Source organism: Diceros bicornis, chromosome 21 (genome assembly GCF_020826845.1).
Source record: "Diceros bicornis minor isolate mBicDic1 chromosome 21, mDicBic1.mat.cur, whole genome shotgun sequence".
In the NCBI taxonomy this organism is placed as follows: domain Eukaryota; kingdom Metazoa; phylum Chordata; class Mammalia; order Perissodactyla; family Rhinocerotidae; genus Diceros; species Diceros bicornis.
This window is the reverse complement of record NC_080760.1, coordinates 29,328,280-29,350,815: the sequence shown is the minus strand read 5'-3', so window position 1 is coordinate 29,350,815 and position 22,536 is coordinate 29,328,280. Positions and strand designations below refer to the sequence as shown.

At 34.4% G+C, this 22,536-nt stretch overlaps 1 protein-coding gene across 3 annotated transcripts in view; it reads left to right on the top strand.

The window, feature by feature from the left end:
* The window catches only part of CSMD3 (CUB and Sushi multiple domains 3), a 1,210,091-nt gene that overhangs the window by 1,148,694 nt on the left and 38,861 nt on the right, over positions 1 to 22,536 (top strand). For all 3 annotated transcript variants that reach the window (XM_058564813.1, XM_058564812.1, XM_058564811.1), the window contains 6 exons: positions 4,273 to 4,446; positions 7,252 to 7,425; positions 8,238 to 8,423; positions 10,396 to 10,569; positions 12,722 to 12,904; positions 16,618 to 16,794. In XM_058564813.1, coding sequence (XP_058420796.1) covers positions 4,273 to 4,446; positions 7,252 to 7,425; positions 8,238 to 8,423; positions 10,396 to 10,569; positions 12,722 to 12,904; positions 16,618 to 16,794 — 1,068 coding nt within the window. The remainder of the gene's footprint in view (positions 1 to 4,272; positions 4,447 to 7,251; positions 7,426 to 8,237; positions 8,424 to 10,395; positions 10,570 to 12,721; positions 12,905 to 16,617; positions 16,795 to 22,536) is intronic.

The following is a 22,536-nucleotide window of genomic DNA, read 5'->3' as shown; positions in this document are numbered from 1 at the left end:
CTCTCCCTGTAGGCGCCCAGGGAGGCTGAGTTATGCTCCTGGCCAGCTGTTGTAATGCTCAGCTGCTTGTAGTTGTTGTGGGCCCTTCAGTCTCTTTATCAGGTGTGGGGAGCCCCAGCACAGTTGGCTGCAAGTTCTAATACCACATTTGTGTTGCAGTATTTCTTTTAAGTGAGTAGGCCCCCAGCATGGCAGGTTGTTAGGCTCAGGGCCTTACAATTCCTGTAAGCCTCTAGCCTATTAGGTCTCTTGTCAGCTCTCTGAGGATTGCAGCTGGGTGGGGCTGGCCTCAGGCACAGAAGCACCCAATTGTTTCAGGCTTTGGAAGGTGGGGCAAACCTCCTATGTGGGTCTTTGAGAAGCACAAGTCTTCTGCAGCTGACAAGCCCTGCCGCCCACAGGTCCACACACAGTCAACACAGTCCTGCCCCTTGTGAGCGCCCCGACCTCCCCAAGCGGACCCAGTCTCTCCACGGCGGGAGCCCCACACACTCCGCCACCGCCCCACACTCTCCACCAGCTCCTTGTGTACACCCTGCCCCGCTCAAGTCGGCTCAGTTACCAGGCTGCAGATAATCCAGTCACCAATCTGTGCAGGCCCACAAGTTGCCTGAGGGCTTGTTGTTGGGTGGGGCCAGTCTCTAGGGTGGGCTGCCTGCCCTGGCTGAGCTGGATTAAATTGGTGCTCTAGCAGGTGGGGCAGACCCTGGGCTAGCATGCCCCAGGGAGAACTCCAATGGTGTCTGTGTCAGCACGCCCACACCAGGCCACAACAATGGCCGCCGCCAATGTCCCAGTCCCTGGAGAGGTCTCACCCCTCACCGAGATGCACTCAGGGCCTATTAGGTGAGCCTCTTGTCACCACAGCACTGTGCACCTTTCTTTCTGGTGATTTTAGGATGCTTTCTGAGACGGGTGAGTTTCCGCACGGGCCCTTTAAGAGTCGGTTTTAGTTTCTTTGTGAACTGGGTTTTCTGGCGGTTCTCCCAATGTTTTAGTAGCAGGCAAAGTCAGATATTATGCCGCTGGTCTCGATTGTGCTGGGTCCACAAAATGCCCCCAGCGGGGGCGCTCCCCGGCTCAGGGCCCCGCGCCTCCAGGGAGGCTGTGTACCTGTGAGCTGCTCCCGGCGGCCGTGAAGCTGGCGGCTTGTGAAGGCGGCGTTTTTCTCTCCAGAAGGGAGTCTCTGCCTCTTCCACCTCAGTTAGGATTGTCCGTTGTTGCAGGAGTTCCTCTCATCCAGTTTTCAGTTCTGTCTCAGGGGTAATTTTTCCACGAGTAGTTGTAAATTGGCTGTGTCCACGGGAGGAGGAGGTGAGTTCTGAGTCTGCTTACGCCGCTATCTTCTAGGATTCACTGCCTATTCATTTCTTAATGGTGTCTTTTGATGAGCAGAAGTTTTAAGTTTTGGTAAAGTCTATCTTATCATGTTTTTTTCCTTTCTGGTTATTGCTGATCCTGTCTTGTTTAGAAAACCTTTCCTCAGCCATAAGTCACAAAGATTTTCTGTCATGTTTTCTTCTAGAAGTTTTATAGTTTTTTGTCTTACTTTTATATCTACGATTTATCTTTAATTTATTATTCTATGCATCATAAAGTAATATTGAGATTTATTTTTTTTCCAGAAAGATATCTGGCATTAGTTCAAGAGATTTTATAATAAGTCTTGAAATTTTGTATGTAATTCTTCCCAATTTGTTCTTAATTTTCAAGATAACTTTGGATACTCTAGCTCCTCTGCAGTTTCACATAAGTTTTAGAATTGGCTTCTCCATTTTTATATTTAAAAAAAGCGCGATATGATTATGATCAGGATTGTGTTGAATCTGTAGATCATTTGGGGGAAATGGGCATCTAACAATATCTGCAACCTTGCTAAACTCACTTACTAGCTTTAGGATTTTCTTAAAATAAGATTTTCTACGTATATATCATCGGAGCATAAAATAGTTTTACTTTTTGTTTCCCAAATTTATGCTTTTTCTTCCTTCTTTTGTATTAAAGTATTACACTGGATAGGGCCAATTAAACAATGCTAAATAGAATGGTTGGCATGGTTATCCTTGTCTGATTCCCTATATCAGAAGGAAAGAACTAAATATTTCATTGTAAATATGACATTAGCAGCTGGTTTTGCTTAGCTGTCTTTTGGTGTTCTCAGACTCAATTTCCAACAACAAGCAGTGCGTCAGACACCACTTGGGTGTCCTACAATTCAGCTCAATTCTGACACTATCTACCTGGAGATAGCATCAGATTGATTAAGAGTTCAGTCCTACAAGACTGCCCCTGCCCTCACTTCAGATACCAGTCCCAAGCCCAGGTTGTTACCTGTGCGTCTGACTGACTGGCTATAAATCAGAGGTTCCCACGATCCCCTTCTTGGGTTGATTAATTTGCTAGAGTGGCTCACAGAATTCAGAGAAACATTTTACTTACTAGATCACCAGTTTATTATAAAAGAATTTAACACAGGAACAGCCAAATGGAAGAGATGCATAGAGGAAGGTATGTGGGAAGGGCATGGAGCTTCCAAGCCAGATCTCTGTGCGCTCCCTGTTCCCTGAATCTCCTCGTCTTCATCAACTTGGAAGCTCTCCAAACTCTGACCTTTTCGGTTTTTGTGGAGGCTTCATTACATTCATTACATAGGCACCATTGATTAAATCATTGGCCATTGGCGGAGATTAATTTAACCTCCAGCCCCTCTCCCCTCTCTGGAGGTCAGGGGGGTGGACTGAAAGTTCCAACCCTGTAATCACTTGGTTGGCTCCTCTGGCAACCAGCCCTCTTCCTTAGGTGAGGTCCATAAGTCACCTTATTAACATCACAAAAGATACCTTTGTTGCTCTAATCACTTAGGTAATTCCAAGGGTTTTAGGAGCTCTGCCAGAAATGGGGACCACGAGCAACTATATATTTCTTATTGTGAACTACAATATCACAGATGTCTTTATCGAGTTGAAAAGTTTCCTTAAATTTCTAATTTGTTGTTAGTTTTCGTCATGACTGTGTACTGAGTTTTGCCAAATACTTTTTCTTTACCTATTGAAATAATCATATATTTTTTCTCCTTTACTCTGCCATTATGGTAAATTACAGTGGTTGATATCCCATTATAAACCAACTGTTCATTTTTGGATAAAGCCCAGATAATCATGATATTATTATTTATATATGTTTCTAGATTGATTTTCTAAAATTTTGTTGAGGAGTTTTGCATCTGTGTTCATGAAGGACATTGGTTTTTTCATCTGTCTTTTCCAGGTTTACTCTTGGGGTGATGATTACCTCATAAAACAAGTTAGAAAGCAATCCTTTCTTTTCTATTTTCTAAAAGAGTGTGTGTAAATTTGGTGCTTTTTTTTTTTTTTTAACTTGAATGTTTGATTGAATTTACCAGTGAAAACATCTGAGCATGAGTGTTTTTTTGTGGGAAGGTTTTTGCTTAAGAATTCAAACACTTTAATAGACAAAAGACTATTCATATTTTCTATTTTATCTTGTGTTGTGGTATGATATGATTTTCAAAGAATTTCTTCTTTTCTTCTGATCTTTTACATGTATTGGCATAAGCTATTCTTCATATTTCCTTATTCATTTAATTTCTGAAAGCTTGTAGTGATATCGCTTCATTCGTTCCTGTTATGGGTAATTTTGTTCTCTGTTTTTAGTGTGTGGATAGGACTAGCTAGGAGTTTAAGAATTTTGTCGCTATTTTTAAAGAAAGAATTTTTAGCTTAGATAATGTTCTCTATTTAGGTAATGTTTTTCTATTTTCTGTTTCCTTGATTTCTGTAACAGTCGTTAGTATATCCTTCCATCTACTTACTTTGGCTTTATTTTCTCTTCTTTATTTTGCTCCTCTTTTTCCTCTTCTTAAGGTGGAATCTTAGGTCATTGATCATATATCTTTTTTTCTTGCTAATAAAAGCACTTAACGCTATAGATTTCCCCTATAAAAGCTATGAAAGCACTGCTTTAACTGTATTTCTCAAATTTTGATATATTTTTGTTTTTATACAGATTGAAACGTTTTCTAATTTCTTAGAGACCCGAGTGTTACTAGAAATGTGTTTTCTTTTCGTTCCCAATATTTGGCATTTTGCTGAGTATCTTATAGTTATCTTTATGTCATATAATCATCTTTGCATTATTTGTGGCATGCTTCTAAGTAAACTTTAAAAGTTTAGTAATGTTATATATATATATAAATACACAAATAAAACTTAGATCACAGTATTAAAAATATTACCTTCTGACCCATTTTAGCGGGTCACTGTGGAATTCCGGAACTCATTGTGAATGGTCAAGTCATTGGAGAAAATTATGGCTACAGAGACACAGTTGTTTATCAATGTAATCCTGGTTTTCGATTGATTGGTTCTTCAGTGAGAATATGTCAACAGGATCACAATTGGTCTGGTCAGCTCCCATCCTGTGTGCGTAAGTAAGCATGGCAGAAATAATTAGAGACCTCTGTTCTCATGCAATTATCAGTAATTTTTTTATTAGGTAAGATAACGTAAGTTTACACACACACATATGTATATGTATAAATATATATATGTATATATTAAAGGATGAAAGACATAAACTAAATTCTCATAATTCATTTTTTCATACTGCTGTGCACTAGTCTTTAAAGTGGGGTGTGTTCAGAAGCATATAAAACCAACCACTATGATAATGGAAGAAAATATTAGAATGTCTATTATTATTTATGTTTTGTATAAAGACAAGAAATTAAATTCAGCTATTCTAGTATTTAATATAAATACATGATATTTATAACTGCATATTCCTATATGGAAGGCATATTCTTGACAAATTTTTAGTTATAACAACTTTAATTTGTTGAGATCACTGTGCAATAGCATCAATATTATTGTGATGTGATACTACAAAACTTTTTATAGTGAAAAGTACTTTGGATAAATTTTTTCTAATAATTATAATGGTATAGTTGTCACATCAAATTCAGATGCTGATGGAGTATAATTAGTGGGGGAAGAAATCATTAGGCATGATATGGAGAGCCATTGTTCTCATTTCAGTTCCACTGCCAATTACGTGAGCTAATGCAAGTCATTTAATCTCTCTAGCCTCTAACTCCCCTTATATATAAAGTGAATGGTTGAAAGTGTTTATCGTTATGGCCTGTTTTAGCTTCAAAATCCATCATGTTCTTAAATACATCAAGATTACGTATCACAGCTAATGTAATTATAATATTTTGTCATAAAATATTATATTAAATATTTAAAATTTATTTAAAAGTTTGTTTTAAAGCACTCTTTCCACTATTTTTAAATTCATACAAAGTTGTATAACTATATGTAATTTTGGAGTTGTCTTAATAAAATATCTCACGAGTTCAACAAATATCCACCTGATCTTTTAAGTTAATTTACATATGAATTCACACATGAATAATAAAATGGATTTTAAAATAATACCTTTATATTATTCTTATTTAAATATACCTGCTGTGCTTTGTGGTTCCTATATGTATGATATAGCTTTGCCCATTTTGCATTTATTATGACTGTTATAATACAAAAGTAATAGTATAGTTGAATATTGGTAACTCTATTACTTTTTCTTACTTCGCTGATTCCCTAGCAGTACACAATGTTTCACATCACAATCTATCCTATTTTGGACCTTAAAGTCAATTATTAATGTGTTTCTTATTTTTTTCTCATAATTGTTTCCAGTCCCAATTACTGACATTTATATTAAAATTGATGTTAGAAAATGAGAAAATATAAAAATGTAATTGCAACATCATAGGATCAGATGATAGAGATTTTGGAGGCTGTAGATAAATAATGCATGGGACTTTTAGTGTGAATTCACAGGAAATATTTCATTTATTCTGTGACTAATTACATCCATATTTATAAATTCCATCATTGTCAAATTTTTATCCATTCAACAGAAATTCATGGGAGTTCTAGTTTCATGGAAAATACTTTAGTGTGTTGAGATTGAATAAGGTAATAGAGCATATAGTTAACAATTAAAATTGCTTTTCTAAGGTGTGCATGTGCACACGCACGCGCGCACACACACACACACAGATTATCTGATGATTTAAAGACAGCAATATTATGCTTGGGTCTGTCCTGGATTTTTTTCCCTTTCATTAATATTCAAGCATAGCCAACTAATACCACTGTTTTTCTTGTTGAATAATTGAGACTATAAATGAAAATTGGCCCTTGGGGTAAAACTGGTTTCTTTATTGATAATTTTAACAAGAATAAGATGCAGTTAAATTTCCAAATGAGTAGGTTGACATTAACAATACAGCTGAAAAATAATTGCTCTTGGGTCATTTCAAAAGTACTAAAATTGACTATGGTCTTTCACTGTGCACAATTATGAAGCATGATTACTGGAGTTGCTCTGATTAATAGAGTGAGATGATGCAATAAAACAGTTCATAGAAATACAAAGTATTTGAGAAAAGTCAGCACTGCATAAAATCTCCAATAGAACTCTAACACTAAAAGAATTTAAATAATTCATCTGTTACCATTATTTCAAAAATTGTTCTAAAATATCAAATATCAATTGTGAAAAAAAATAAACCAGTAAGGTTGATTGGTAAGAGAATGTTAATATTGATATCTTAAGATATTAAGAAGAATTCTAATGCAGCATCATGTATCATTTTTTATTGCTCATATTATGTAGTCACATTAAGTTATTCTTCAAGTACACTTTTGCTTATCAATCTATTATTCATATAAATTGCTTGTATAAATAATATTAAAATAAACCACTAAAAAAGTAAATACAAAAAACTGCCTTCAAGCATCTTCAATTCTTAAACTTATCTAGAAAAGGAAGATCAGTTGTTTCATTTGTTTTTTCTACTGACTAGTGACATGAACTTCAATCTTTCCCAGATTTCTTTGAATTTCAGTATTCTTCTCCCCCCAAAAAATAGAGAGAATGAAAAGATACCATGAAACTTTTAAATATCTCTGTACGACTTGTATAAAATTATCATAATTGTAAATAATTGTCTATTTTCTAAAATAATATTCCTATTATATTGCACTAATTTGGCATTCTAAATTGCTCCTTTGCATCAGTAAAAGTACTTTAGATATATTTTCACATAAAAGTGGTCTACTTTCTCCATTGTTTGAAATGATTAAGTGTCATTGTCATGTGATAACTGATAACCAAATATTCTGTTTTGTGCTTCCTTCCTCCCACAACCGTTGCTATTAGCTGTTAGCTGTGGTCACCCTGGTAGTCCAATTTACGGAAGAACAAGTGGAAATGGATTCAACTTTAACGATGTGGTAACATTCTCTTGCAATATTGGGTATCTTATGCAAGGGCCAACAAAGGCACAGTGCCAAGCCAACAGACAGTGGAGCCATCCTCCCCCAGTATGCAAAGGTAAAAGTCTAACTGTATTCCAGCTTAGAGCATGGTAATGTGTAACATTTGAAACAGTGTGGAAGAACAATAGAGTTTTCAACTAATAAAACAAAAGATTTAATGTTGATGTTGTCTCATTAGCAATGCTATTTTTTTCCCTTAATTTTTAACTTATTTTTTAAAAAGTTAAAACTGGCAGGCTTTATTTCAATTGCTTAACTTTATTATCATGTACCTATTTTATGGCTGCAAATAAAAAGTCATAGAGATCATTTTCATTTGTGATTTGCTTCGTAATTAATGGAAGTTGCCTTGGCATTTATTTTCTTCATATTTTTGGAAAAACTATGTTTGAGGCCTGAATTGCCATGATACCTGCATTGAGGATTTATTAATTGCTTTCTCTACAGAAACAGATAAAAGAATTTTTGATGTTTTCCATTTTGCCAAGAAGTATGATATGCATCATATTGTTTGATAAAATACAGCCAAATTATCATTTTTCTACATTTTTTATGGGTTAACTATACCTTTAAAGGTATAAAGTATCATTATGAAAGGTATCATTCTTTAAATCTGTACTCAGCATAATACTCATGGAGTTGCTAGTGTTCAAAAAATTTTTGCAAAAACGCTTTCCTTTTTTCTGTATTTTCAACCACACAGATTTTACTTCATTGTCTAGATAGCCCATGTATTAATTTTATTCCTAGAATCTTTGGTTTGTTTGATTAAATTTGCCTTTGAAACTAAATTTCTAATTGAAATCTTTGTGTATAAATATTATTCCAGACATACCTTTCAAAATTTATCATTTGTCATTTGTTTAGTGGTGAACTGTTCTGATCCTGGAATTCAAGCCAATTCCAAAAGAGAAAGTAAAATAGAACATGGAAATTTCACCTATGGCACTGTGGTGTTCTATGACTGCAATCCTGGATATTTCTTATTTGGATCTTCAGTTTTGATATGTCAACCAAATGGACAATGGGACAAACCTTTACCAGAATGTATCAGTAAGTAGATAATGTGAATTCTTCCTTGAGAAAATGCCATGGAAGCAATATGTATGTTTATTATCTTATAAAATATCTAGAGCTATGTATCAGACGGATTTTGTCTTTAATTATGACTTTAATTATTATTTTATTTTTGATTTTATTGTTTTGAAACTGCACATCCCTATATTCTGCCAATTCAATGCCCAAATGCCATTTTTATTAATGCTAATGTGATAAATATCTCTCTGTCATTCTTTGATTTTGAACTTTGATAGAGCAGATAGAATATGAAAAGCAGACGTCTTTCATATCATATTCTGTGATATTACCATCCCTTAGAAGCAAAAAAATCCCATGATTTTTCTTTTGTACTAATATTTCAAATTTGATTTAAGGCAATATTAGTCTTAATGTAAACAGCCACCACAGCTTCAGAATACTTGAGAATATAGACAAAAATATTACATAAACTTGTTGATCTTAAATGTTTATCATATACAGACACATACAAGTGCACTAAGTGTTAATATACATCATCTTTCAAGTCATTGAACATTTAATAGTACATTTTGTTATGTTGTGTTGGAGTTGTAAAATATAAATAAGATAAATTAGAGCAGAATGCATATACTTAACATGTGCAGTGAGAAAATAATTTAACAGAAAGAAATAAAAATTATGCGAGGACATAGAGAACTGAACATGAATTTTAAGAATTCAGTTAGTTGATAGGTCTTAAAAATAGCCACGTCTCAAAGAGGTGATGAATCTTGGACATGATAGGAAAGAGAAGAACTTTATAGATCGAAGGAGTAGTATGTCAAGAAATCATTGTGCGAGTTATTTTTGGTTATACTAAATCTCTAAATTATAAAATTATTTTACAATCATATTTTACTTAGGGACACTTTCTTTATGTTCATGGGAGTAGAATTTGTTGAAAGTTTTGTGACATCATTCTTACACTAATGAAGAAATAAAACTTCGTGCAGTGTCTATTAAATTTCAGATTATAAGCAAATAATTAAGGCAATCATTGATTCCTTGCTTAAAAGGTATTTAACTTCTTTTTGTAGACTGACTGGTCTAATAGTTTGACTAATTCACTTACTTGGCCTTGTGTGACTATGACTAAGAACATGTAAACATGAACTTCAGATTTTCTTAGTTCTCGTACACTCCTCACCTTTCTTTATTTCCTATCACACTCTCCGGTAGTGTGCTAAGTACTCAAGGATTTTATTAGGTTCATGTCCCCTTGTGTGCTATTTAATACTCTAGAGTCATATTGCACTCAGTATTTTTCAAGTTCCAACTAAAAGGGGGGACACTAAGTTCTCAAACTACCTTACGTTATAAAGAAAATTCTACGAGGTATTGACATCTGATTCTGCGATGCTTAGCAGTTTTTTGCTTAACAAGCCACTGAGTATTTTCTTTGTACAGCATAATTTATTCATTAATGGCCTGGGATGGAATTATTCTAGACTACATATTAGATTTGTGTCTTAGATCTATCTTCATTCCCTCTCCTTTATCCTCAAATTTCTTCCCTTTTAATTTTTGTATGGGCTTATTTTGAATCCTATACGGCATCCTATGTCCTTATTTAGCCAGTCCACGTTACTCCTTTCCCTAACTTGGGCATCCTTGTTCAGGCACACACGTAATTCACACCCATGCACATATGTGTATGAACACACACTCACCACCCCTACACGTACTGATACTCACTCAGTCATTTATGACTGCTTAGAATGTTTCTGTTAAACTCATGCTCAGGGTGAATGGGTTAACAGAATTGCTCCTTTAACTACAACTTCCATTTTATTTTTTAAAAAGTCAGCTTTCACATAGGTGTTTGATTTCTGGAGGTTGTATATATTTGAGCAGATAATTTACTTCTGATTTATTTTATAAAAAGGTGGTGCAGGTTGTTCGATAGGAGATATAAAAAAATTTTATATTCAATAATTATGTATTGTAGTGATTGACTGTGGACACCCTGGCATTCCTCCTAATGCAGTCCTGTCTGGTGAGAAGTATACCTTTGGGTCCACTGTTCACTATTCCTGCACAGGAAAGCGCACCCTTCTAGGCCAGTCATCAAGGACTTGCCAATTAAATGGCCATTGGAGTGGATCACAACCTCATTGTTCAGGTACCACTTGGAAAATTGGACAATGTGTGTTGGAAATTACATTATTAGTATTATTATTATTAGGAATGTATGCACAAAACAATCTAAAGAGATAACACATGTCTCTTAAAAATCTCATGAGAGAAACTATAACATTGTTTATACATTTATTGGAATACTTCTTAAGGTAATATAAATTCAGAGTGCAAATTAATACTCATCTTGTAGATAGTAAATTACAGGTATATGGTTTGAACTATGTTGTGGCTAATGTAAAAAATTAAATGGTTTTAGGATGCTGTTCTGTTTAAAGTGCTTTTGTTTATTAAAATGGTGAACCACTGAAGTTTAAGTAGCTACTCCAGTCTAGCAGATACCAAATGTAATTTTCCCCAGAAGGCAATGTTATTTTAGTGATCTTCTGTTAGAGTTCGGTTCTATTAAACTTTCCAAGCAATTGTTTACTTAATAGCATACTTTTAAAATAAAGTCCTAAATGTTTTAAATTAAAATAAGTCAAGTTTTGTGAAAGGTATTTGTCTATCCTAACTTTCTTCGTTATTAATAGGCAACATATAATTCCTGAGTCTCTATACCCCCAATAGAATTATCGTAGAATAAGTGAATATTAAGGTTATTTTTAATTAACAATTTGTTCACAGAGTGAGTATTTGATAAGTCTTTTTTGAGCTGTTTAAGCTACTGCTTTTCTTCAAAAATGTCATTTAACTTTTAAATCTGTCATGTCTCCCTATTTGATACTACTTATTCTACTTATTTTTACACATCAATCAGATATCGGTGCTTATTTTTCTGTTCTTTTATTTATATATTCTCCATTATCTTTATATTATTTTATCTCTGTGCAGATCATGCTGATGACTTATTAGGAGTTGCTTTACATTGTTTTTCCTTGAGGGGTAAAAGTTGTAAAATGGTTACTTATTTCAGAATCTCCTTCTAACTGGTGGTTAATCCCTATGAAGTGACTGCCTGGGACTTCAAATTTAATCTATAGATTTAAAAAATCATCATTTTTTAATGTGACTATGAAACTGATTTCAATGAGAATTAAAACTCTTATCTTGGAGCAACTCATAGTTAATTAACTCACTCAGATTACTGATTATAGATAAAAACACGTAAACTTACACACATACATCCCAATGTATTAGGAAATGCTACTAAATTGCAAAAAAAATAATTGTACACAGATATTTAAAAGCAAAATATTGATCTTAAAGTTTTGTGTGGTTAACATTACATCACATGAAAATGAGGAGATGTGAAGTGGGATTCCAAACACACAGGGCATGTCAAAAAAGGCATCTAGACAGACAGGGCATTTTCAGTGCTTATGTATTGAACTTTCTCTCTCTGTTTCTCTTTCTTTCTCTCTTAATATATACTAATGCTATGGCAACTCTGATTAGAATTACTTAAGAAATGATAAAGGGACTTAGTAAATCCTTCACACTCAAATCAGTGTTTTAGTGTTTTATTCATGACTAGGTGTCATGAATAAAATCCTAGTCATGAATAAAATCCTTATTAGGAACTTAAGTCAGAGTTTCTGGTCTTTGATTGTTTATAACTTATTTTTATATTTTCATATATGAGAAGTGTGCAGTTCATTTATCTTTGACCAATGGTCACTGGTAGAGAAAATTAGAGGATGAAATTTTATGTTACAGGAAATTCTATATTGTAGCATTTACATTTTTCAGCACATCACAGTTCTAACAAAAAAAGATTTTCAGTAATTAGGAAATTCAGAGAAGGAAACGTAAATTACCAAATCCTGTGTTTTAATTTTAGTTTTATAAATCCATTTTCATTTGAGCCCATAGTACTTTCAGTTATAAATTTTCTATTAACTTGGTTATTAGCCAGGTTCTGGAGATACTAATGAAATGTCTTCACCTATTTAATAGGTCCAAATATTACTGATATAGAAAATGACATCATATTCTTACAACTATTTTCTTTTCCATTTAGGCTTTTTCTTATGACTGGAGACAGATCGGAAATATGAGTTACGATTTTACCTAGTTAACTTATCGTGTTAAAAACAGTATGCACAAAGACAACTGCCTCCAAGAATGCTGGAATAGATCATGAACATAGTAAATGTTTGTTGAAATAAATTAACTTGAACTGTACTGAATTGCAGGTGATGCTACTGGTACCTGTGGGGATCCAGGTACTCCTGGTCATGGTTCTAGACAGGAAAGCGATTTCAGAACCAAAAGTTCTGTACGTTTTTCTTGTGATACTGGTTATATCCTTCATGGCTCAGAAGAAAGAATATGTTTAGCCAACGGCAGTTGGACTGGAAGGCAGCCAGAATGCAAAGGTAATCTCAAGCAGCAACTAAATATATTGAAACTTCTGGAGTTTAATGTGTATCCAAATTCAATCCGTTACTACCGAAGTTACTCCTGCCAGTTCTTCTGCCCCCAACCATGGAATAAAAGCAGTAGTATTCCAGTTTCACTGACACCATCCTGTAAGAGAACTCACTGACACACAACCTGTAAGGTAATAGTTATAAAATATATCTCTCATGGGTCATTTATCTACAAACATTGTTCATATCATAGCAAACATCTGGATAGGAAAACTTAAAAATATCTGTTAAAAAAGGTTTATTTTCCCCTGTTTATCATAGTGCTCTGTATTGTAGACACTATTGGGAAAAAAAATAGTTTGTTCTTGCATCAATATTACCTCAAGACCTGTGTTAGTTTTCAGGTTTGTAGAAATGGTGGTCTATGGTTAAGATTCGGAGCTCTCATTGCGGAGGCCCAGGTTTGTTTCCTGGTGAGGGAACCACACCACCTGTCTGTCGATTGTCATACTGTGGTGGGGGCAAGTTGCTGTGATTCTGAAAGCTATGTCACCAGTATTTCAAATACCAGCAGGGTCACCCATGGTGGACAGGTTTCAGCGAGCTTCCAGACTAAGACAGACTAGGAAGAAGGACCTGGCCACCCAATTCTGAAAAAATTGCTCGTGAAAACCCTATGAAGAGCGGCAAAGCATTTTCTGATATAGTGCTGGAGATGAGAGGAGGGCACAAACGGACCGGGCAGGGTTCCGCCCTGCTATATACACTGGGACACTAGGAATCGAAATAGACTTGATAGCACTAAGAAGAAAAAATGGAAAAATATAAAAAGATGCCTAAGTATAAATGAGATTTTTATTTATAGAATAAAATTGCTAGTAACTAGAATTCTTAAAATTTGTGGTGTTTGAGTAAAATTATGAATTTCTGACTGACTCAGAGTTAGCATAATTAAATTTTTACAAGGTTGACTAGAAAATAAAATGTTGCTGGGAAATTGTCCCTATAATTTACTGAAAACGTTTTTGTTTCTTTTTTTTTTAAAGATTTTATTTATTTATTTTTCCCCCAACGCCCCAGTAGATAGTTGTCTGTCATAGCTGCACATCCTTCTAGTTGCTGTATGTGGGACGTGGCCTCAGCGTGGCCGGAGAAGCAGCGTGGCCGGAGAAGCGGCGCGTCCGTGCGATCCCGGGATCCGAACCCGGGCCGCCAGCGGCGGAGCGCGCGCACTTAACCGCTAAGCCACGGGGCCGGCCTATCCCTATAATTTAAATTGTTCTTTTTAACATGATTTTAGTTCCAAAACTAAACTTGCAAAGGTATTTATAAAACTTACCTGATGTTGTACCAAATATATTCATTTTATAAATAGGAAGTAATTGCCAATAGAAACTTCCTGACAGTTTTTTGATTGATTGTATTTTAGAAACGTTTTATTATGTTTAAAATTAGTATCCTTATTCTAGGAAAGATAGCCATCTTTTTTTTAAGTGGACCAAATTTAATAATCTCAATTAAGAGAGAGTTGTAACTCAGTTGCTATTATAGGGAAAGAAGTTGAGAAACAAAGTTGTTGAGCAAAAGACAGTAAGTAAGATTAAACTGTTGTTCGCTTTGTTTCTCAAACTTACTTTCCAATGGCAAAGTCTCTATAATAATGTTGTCCATTACATGAGTGATATCTAAGCCATCCCTTTGTTCAGCTGAACCGCAAAATATTTTTAGATGAAACACAACCTGATGTTGACTTTGTTTTATTAGTATACACATTACAGATAAAGAATAACTAGGAATTGTAGCAAATATAACAGAATTAATATTTTTCTCATAAATGGAGCTCATACAAACCATTTAGAAAAACACATTCTAGTAGATAAATGGACAGAAGAAATGAACAGACAATACAGAAGAGCAAAAAATACAACCTATAGAAAAAAATTCTGCATAACTACTAAACAATGATAAGTAAATATCAAAGCATCATTTTGCACCTGTTTTAGTATGAAATTCTGGTGTATGTGCAGCAAAACTAGAACTATAAAACATTTATAGAGGTTTTTTATGGTTATAATATTTTTAAAGTAATTTGACAAAAACACATATATATTCTTAGAGTATATATTTTTGATTTATTAACTCCACTTTTGAGGATTATCTTCCTAAAGAAAATAAAAATATTAAAGAAAACACACAATCATAAAGATGCAATTTTTTATTTCTAATTATGACTAGCAGCAGCTGAAAATAATTTGACAACACTAGGAAAATTATTACATAAGCAACTGTATAGTTACATGATGTAATAGTGTATAGTCAATGAAATATAGAATAAAGGCCATGAAGCAATATGAGAAAATGTAAATCATATAAAATTTTGTTAAAAAATTATGTGCTCATTAAAATCATGGGAAATGATATTCATTTGAAAGAAAGTATAAAAGGCAATACACAAAAAATGATAGTACAACGGAGTGGTGAAATTTGTACTATTTTTTTTCTCTTTATTTCAAATGTTTTGTAATGTTATATTACTTTAGTAATTTACAATAAAATATAAAAGCTTTCCTAGAATGTGATGGATAAAACACAAGTGAAAATAGCCATATCAAATAAATGTGTTAAAATATCTTAATTTAATAAATAGAAAAATACAGATTTAAAGAATATAGCATTTTTTGACAAACTGACAAGGTTTTTAAATGTTGGCACATGGTGTTGGAGAGGATGTGTGAAAACAAGCAAACTTTAACACTATTGATACAAGTGTGTATTATTATAATACCTTGTATATGTATAAGGGGTGTAAGTTTCCTGTCTACACACATATACTCACAAACATACAGCATCGTTACAGCATCACTACACTGCCACTACATACAGCAAAATTAAATATTTAAGATGCAGCAAGCAATATAGATGTTACTGAAACTAAATTTACACTTCATATTTGTAAATATAGCCTTAACTTTTCTAAAGTACTAAAATGCCTTCTTATGTTACAACAAAATTTAGTATTACATTTGACATAGGCTTGCTTTTAAGATATTCACTTATGACATTGATGGCAAATAGTTAAAGATAATACAGAACAGTTAATCATATGATATTTGTGTTTGTGACTCCTGTTTAGGATATGTTGAAAACCATTTCTAGAATTTAGTTACTTTGTTTTTACTCGGTTTATTGTTTGTATGCCTTGGTCAGGAAAGAGAGATTATAAAGTTTTAATGCAAATCAGTTATATACTTATATAAATAAAAATATACATGGATGCCTTTAATATTTAAATTGTTTATATCTATCTTCTCAGAAGTATACTTAATATCAATCTCTGTTGCATCTCGATGTTACTATCTTCCAATTTTATGTGAGTTGCTTTTTTAGGCTGAGACTCTTATAATCATTCTTTGAAAGATTTTGTGGCACCCAAAGACAATACTCTCAAGTAATTACTTTGTAAAGTTTTTTCCAAAGCTACTAACAAAAGACTTTTAAAAGAATAGCTGTTATATGATTTTCATCCCACTAATTAAACTAATAAAATCAATATAAATTCATCCTTGAATTTCAACCACGTAAAATAATTTAATGATTATTTTAGGAGATTTTATATCTCCTTTGGATAATTTGAAACAATCATTTAGTCATTAACTTTTTGTGAAAGGATTTTTAATTACACTATTTTTATGTATACTCTTTACCATTTTGTTTTATAGCTGTACAGTGTGGTAACCCAGGAACAACAGCTAACGGAAAAGTCTTTCGGATCGATGGCACAACATTTTCTAGTTCAGTCATTTATTCCTGCACGGAGGGATATATCCTTTCTGGGCCTTCAGTTAGACAGTGCACAGCCAATGGAACGTGGTCTGGAACTTTGCCTAACTGTACAAGTAAGTAAGTTTCTTCTCAATATGTTTATATCACTGGTTATGTGACAAATATTTGAGTATATAAATATGAATATGTTTGTTTTGTAATTAATAAAACCATGCAAGGTTTTGAATATTTGTAATGTTAGATTAAAAGATGGTAGTAGTGTTATGGTTAGAGTGTACACTAGTGACTTTAAGAATCAGTTGGCTTACCAAGGTACTACATTGGCAGAGGAAAGAGGGTTACAGAAAATCAGTGCTATTAAATGTAATTTAATAATGTTTTAAGAATAGAGATGAATTATCAGCTGTAAACAAAATTAAAAATACAAAGAACACAATTTTAATTTTGTCAATCTAACACATATCAATAACTGACTTGGTGTTTTTTTTTTGTCTTTTGTGAGGAGGACTAGCCCTGAGCTAACATCTGATGCCAATCCTCCCCGTTTTTCTTGAGGAAGACTGGCTCTGGGCTAACATCCATGCCCATCTTCCTCTACTTTATATGGGACGCCACCACAGCATGGCTTAACAAGCGGTGCATCAGTGCGCACCCAGGATCCGAACCTGCGAACCCCTGGCCGCCACAGTGGAGCGCGCGCACTTAACCGCTGCGCCACCGGGTGGCCCCATGGTGTTTTTTTGATGAGGAAGATTGGCCCCTGAGCTAACATCTGTTGCCAATCTTCCTCTTTTTGCTGAGGAAGATTAGCCCTGAGCTAACATCTGTCCCATCTTCCTCTGTTTTGTATGTAGGATGCTGCCGCAGCATGGCTTGATGAGCGGTACATAGGTCAGCGCCCTGGATCTGAACCTCCGAACTCCAGGATACCAAAGCAGAGCATGTGAACTGAACCACTACACCACTGGGCTGGCCCCTCGACTTAGTTTTTAAAAAAGCATACTGATTATTTATGGGTTCTCGCACTATTATAGGAAGTCCCGGTAGCTGATTTGCTCTCTTGATATGTTAAAAATATATGACATTTTAGAGGCTAGCATGGTGGCGTAGCAGTTAAGTACTCACACTCCACTTCGGTGGCCCGGGGTTCGCAGGTTCGGATCCCGGACGCGCACCAATGCACCGCTTGTCAGGCCATGCTGTGATGGTGTCTCATACAAAGTAGGGGAAGATGGGCACGGATGTTAGCCCAAGGCCAATCTTCCTCAGCAAAAAGCAGAGGATTGGCATCAGATGTTAGCGCAGGGCTAATCTTCCTCACAAAAAATAAATAAATAAATAAAAGAGAGAGATTCTGCATTACAATGAAATTACTTGAAGAATTTTTTAAAATTTATTTCAAATTTCTATATATGAATTAATGCCTTTGTATAGAATAAAATAGAATTTATTTAACCAACAATAATACATCCATTGGAAAATTATGGTTGCTTATATTTATTAACAAGAACTGCAGTGACATGTAAATCATGAAAGTTTTAAAGAGGAGAGCTGTTCAGGATGTGTTCAGAGACTGTAGCAGTCATGAGACATTGCTGAAGCTTCCATAGTGAAAGAGACTCTGGGAAGACTAATGGGAGGGAGTGCCTTGTGTATTGCAATTTGGACACATTATAGATACTTTTGCTATAGGGAGCCTCCTTAAAAGTGGGCCAATTTGTGAATAATGACATAAATGAGCTTAAGTAAAATTTGTAAATGAGGAACCTGTTGTTTCCAGGACCCAAAAAGGTATTGGGCTTATTTTAACATTGTGGTGCTGAGAAGGTCAATGGTTGTTCCTGACAGTGTCAGTGGTGGCACGGCCCTCAGCTAATCTAAATAATTCCCAGAAATTTAACTGAGAAGATAGGCCTTGTGCAATGTGCATGCCAATGAACCAGCTCCTTCCTTTTTTTTTTCTTTAACTCTTTTGTGAATATTTGTATTTCCTGAATGAATGGCTCAAATGAATCTACTCAAAAGAGGATGGCATCAAAGTATTGTCATGTCGTATCATGATCCTGGAGAAAGTTGGTTGTAGTTAATATCTTGCCTGCAAAAATTGTGTGTGATGACAGGGCTGTTGCGATATCCTGTGTGTGTTGTGTCTCTTCAAAGGTGAAGGCAAACTATGGCTAGGAGGCTGTTGAAATAGGCACTAAATATAACATATTAGGCAAATCTACAATAGTCAAACATTTTCCAGTTGTTCATTGGAATCAGTAAAAGTAATATTCTTGGCCCTGTGTCAGCACCAGGTACTGTTACGTCTAATCTTTTGGGTAGTTCTTTACCCCACATTGAGCAGTTTCCTCATAGGCTGATCCATATTCCGCTGGATACTCATGGAGTTTTCTCGCTAGATCTCCAGAGATCTGCCTCTGTCCCTGTCCTCCCTGGTACTCTTGTCTCTCAAATTCAATTTACTTTATTCTCTCCTGACTCTCAGATCCATCTTTTCAACTCAGGGAGCCAACTGGGCTCTGCATGGGGTCTTCCTCCCTGTGCCACAGCCTGGAAACTCTCTTAAGGCAGTAAGATGGGGTGATCATAGGACTCATCTAATTTGTTTTCTGTTACTCAAGGATCACTGTGCTTTGCTGCCTAATGAAACCTGTTGTGTGTTTTTTTTTTTTGTCATATTTCATCCTTCTTTTTTCTGGTTGTTTCAAATGGAAATTAAATTCTTCCCTGTTTCTCCTACTTATTTTGAAAATGTCTCACTTTTGCAATACTGAACAATCCATCAATTAACAAATATGCTTTACTGTTTCCATACTACACTACCCTATACGAGCTTTTAGAACTCTTACTTGGTACCTTTTAAGTATCAGCTGAAATGACACATTTGTCAAAAGCCTTGCCAGGACACTTCTTCCTCATGCCTTTTAGCAGAAAGTGATCTCTCTATACTGTATAACTCTTTTATGGAAATTATGTATACTGCTAAATGGTAAACTTCATAGGCAACAGTAACCAGGTCTGTTTATCTCAGTCACCCTCTAGTGTAGAGCACAATACCTAATACGTAAGAGTGACTCAATGAATAGTTGTTGACTGACTCAAAAATCTCATATGAATTTTATTTTAGCTCTTAGTATACAAGACTTACCATTCCACTCCATTTTAAAATGCTTGCAGAGAGGGCTTATAATTTTATAGATAACGTAGCACATAGTTTCTAGTAGATAGTATGTTTTCAATATATAGTTATTGAAAAGACGGAAATAATGGGTATATTCAGAGTAAAAGAAATCTGCTGAGTAACATGTCCTTCCATTTCCACAATGAAAAATGATTTCATTTAATCATGTATAAATACCTGTCTTTTATTTAAGATGTTTTCCAATTTTAGTAAAGATAAACAAATAAACATACCCCAATTCTTGAGATTGAAAATACATTAATTTTTTTTATTGAATCATCTTCATTTTTCCTTAGGAAATTTTTTTGTGTGTGTGTGAGGAAGATCTGCCCTGAGCTAACATCTGCCAATCCTCCCCGTTTTTCTTGAGGAAGACTGGCCCTGGGCTAACATCCATGCCCATCTTCCTCCACTTTATATGGGATGCCGCCACAGCATGGCTTGACAAGCGGTGCATCGGTGCGCACCCGGGATCACGAACTTGCGAACCCCAGGCTGTGGCAGTGGAGCGCGTGCACTTAACCGCTTGCGCCACCGGGCCGGCCTCTTCCTTAGGAATTTTAAATCAAATTAAAAATCACTCAATTCAAGACAGACTGTTTACAAACGACATAGCAAAAATATAAAGAAAGACACTATGTCAGTTCTTCAAGGAGAAATATTGTGTTGAGTAAGGTATTTCAAGCATTAGTTTTTACATGATGAATTGCTAGTAAACCAAAAGCTGAGCATTTGTAACACTTGACTTACTTCACAGGCATAAAAGTACTAACACTCCAACAGGAATCCAAACCAAAAGTAAAAACAAAAATATTCCCAAAAAAGAAGCGCAGAGAGAAGATTCAGTGGAAATTAAAATAGACTAAACTTCTGTAATTAAAGAATCTAACATACTGACAATGCTTATATGTGGTGATCAAATTGAATTAGCACAAATGTTTCAAATTTCTTCTCATTAATTTGCAATAGAAGTTAATTTAAATATATGATTGATAGAATCGTTTAATTTTGGAGCTGAAAGGGATTGTGTCATAAGCTCATATGTATAGATCAGGAAACTGAGGCACCAAATCACTTAATGACTTACTGACTACTGGCAGAGCTCACCGCTAAACAGTTATTTCTGTCACATAAATGGATGGAATTTCCCATTCAGTTTAATTATTTCTTATACATACCAGAAAGGTTAAATTCAAGTAAAAAATATTTTTAGTAAATTTTGATTTAATATAACTGCCTTTTGTAGGTGCTCTTTTTTCTAGTGTGTGGGTGCAAGGACCTAAATGTGAATTTGAAATGAATTAAATTAGGTATGAAAAAATTTAAAGTACCTGAGTTACATTTCCAAACCAAAGCCCTGATCGCAATTTTTGGAAAACCGAACTAAACTTTCCTTTTTTTCTTTCCATTCAAATTGTTACTATTTTTACTCATAAAGAATAATATCTGTCATTGAGTGTTTATCATTTGTTAGCATTTGTGCTAAGTGCTTTACACAAATTCTCTCACTTATTTCTAAAAAAATTATGAAGTATATACTATTATCTTCTCTATTTCACATTAGAAGAAATGGTAACTTGCAGAGAAAACACACTTTCCTGTGGTGACACAACTAGTATATGTAGTATCTGTGAATTTAACCCAAGTCTGTTTGACTCAAGGAGCAATGTTCTTGAGTTCATTTCATTCTCTCCTTTGCATTTTAGCTCGTTTTTGTTTTCTTGCTTTATTTTCTAACTTCATTCAATGGTCAAGTATATTTGATGTGATATAAACATAGGACCTTGCTTATAATGCATATGGAAATGTTTCGTTAAGTTATAGCCTGTTCCTCTCCAAACTTTTCCAATTTCTCTGCATTTACGAATTTGAGTTCTGCAAAGTTATATCATTTCTTAATGAGCTGACCACGTGTAAAATTTGTTTTTGCTCAACAATCCTTTCTGCTTAGCATAATTTCCTCTATATATCTTATCAATAATTTTTCCTCTATATATATTGTCAATAATTTTGTTGTTTGTCTCAAGATGAATGTCCAAATATATAGTGCAAATATATGTCAGTAATAAATCTGCAAATCTTTCAAGAGATGAAATATTTTAATATGATGAAGCAAAGGAAATGAACTGGGGTACTGTTGAATCACATTCATAATCATTGACAAAGGGGATCTGCTAGAATTAGGACAATATCAGTTGAAAGAGAGGAAGCAACAAGATTGATGATATGATAGATGCTTCAATATAGGATGATTTGAATATGAAAAAATTAATAAAGACCCTTGAGGAAATTAATAAAGCCCTTGAAATATAGTTGAATAAATTATCCATTTACAATGGTGTAGTGAAAGTAAAATAGAAAGAAGTGAATTCTATTTGGATATTTTTCTACTTTTTTAAAATAAAAATTTGGTCACTTTTGTGTTTTTCCCTGGGCTAGTTATCCTCAGGCCACTAGTTCCTCCCACATAGTGAAAATCAGAGAAGTAATCCAAATTTTAGAATATAATTTTATTTTTAACTTATAGCAATATATTTTTTTATCTAAAAATACAGTTAAAATGAAATAGAGGACAGTATGGAGATTCCTCAAAAAATCAAAGATAGAACTACCATATGATCCAGCTATTCCACTGCTGGGTATTTATTCAAAGAATTTGAAAACACCA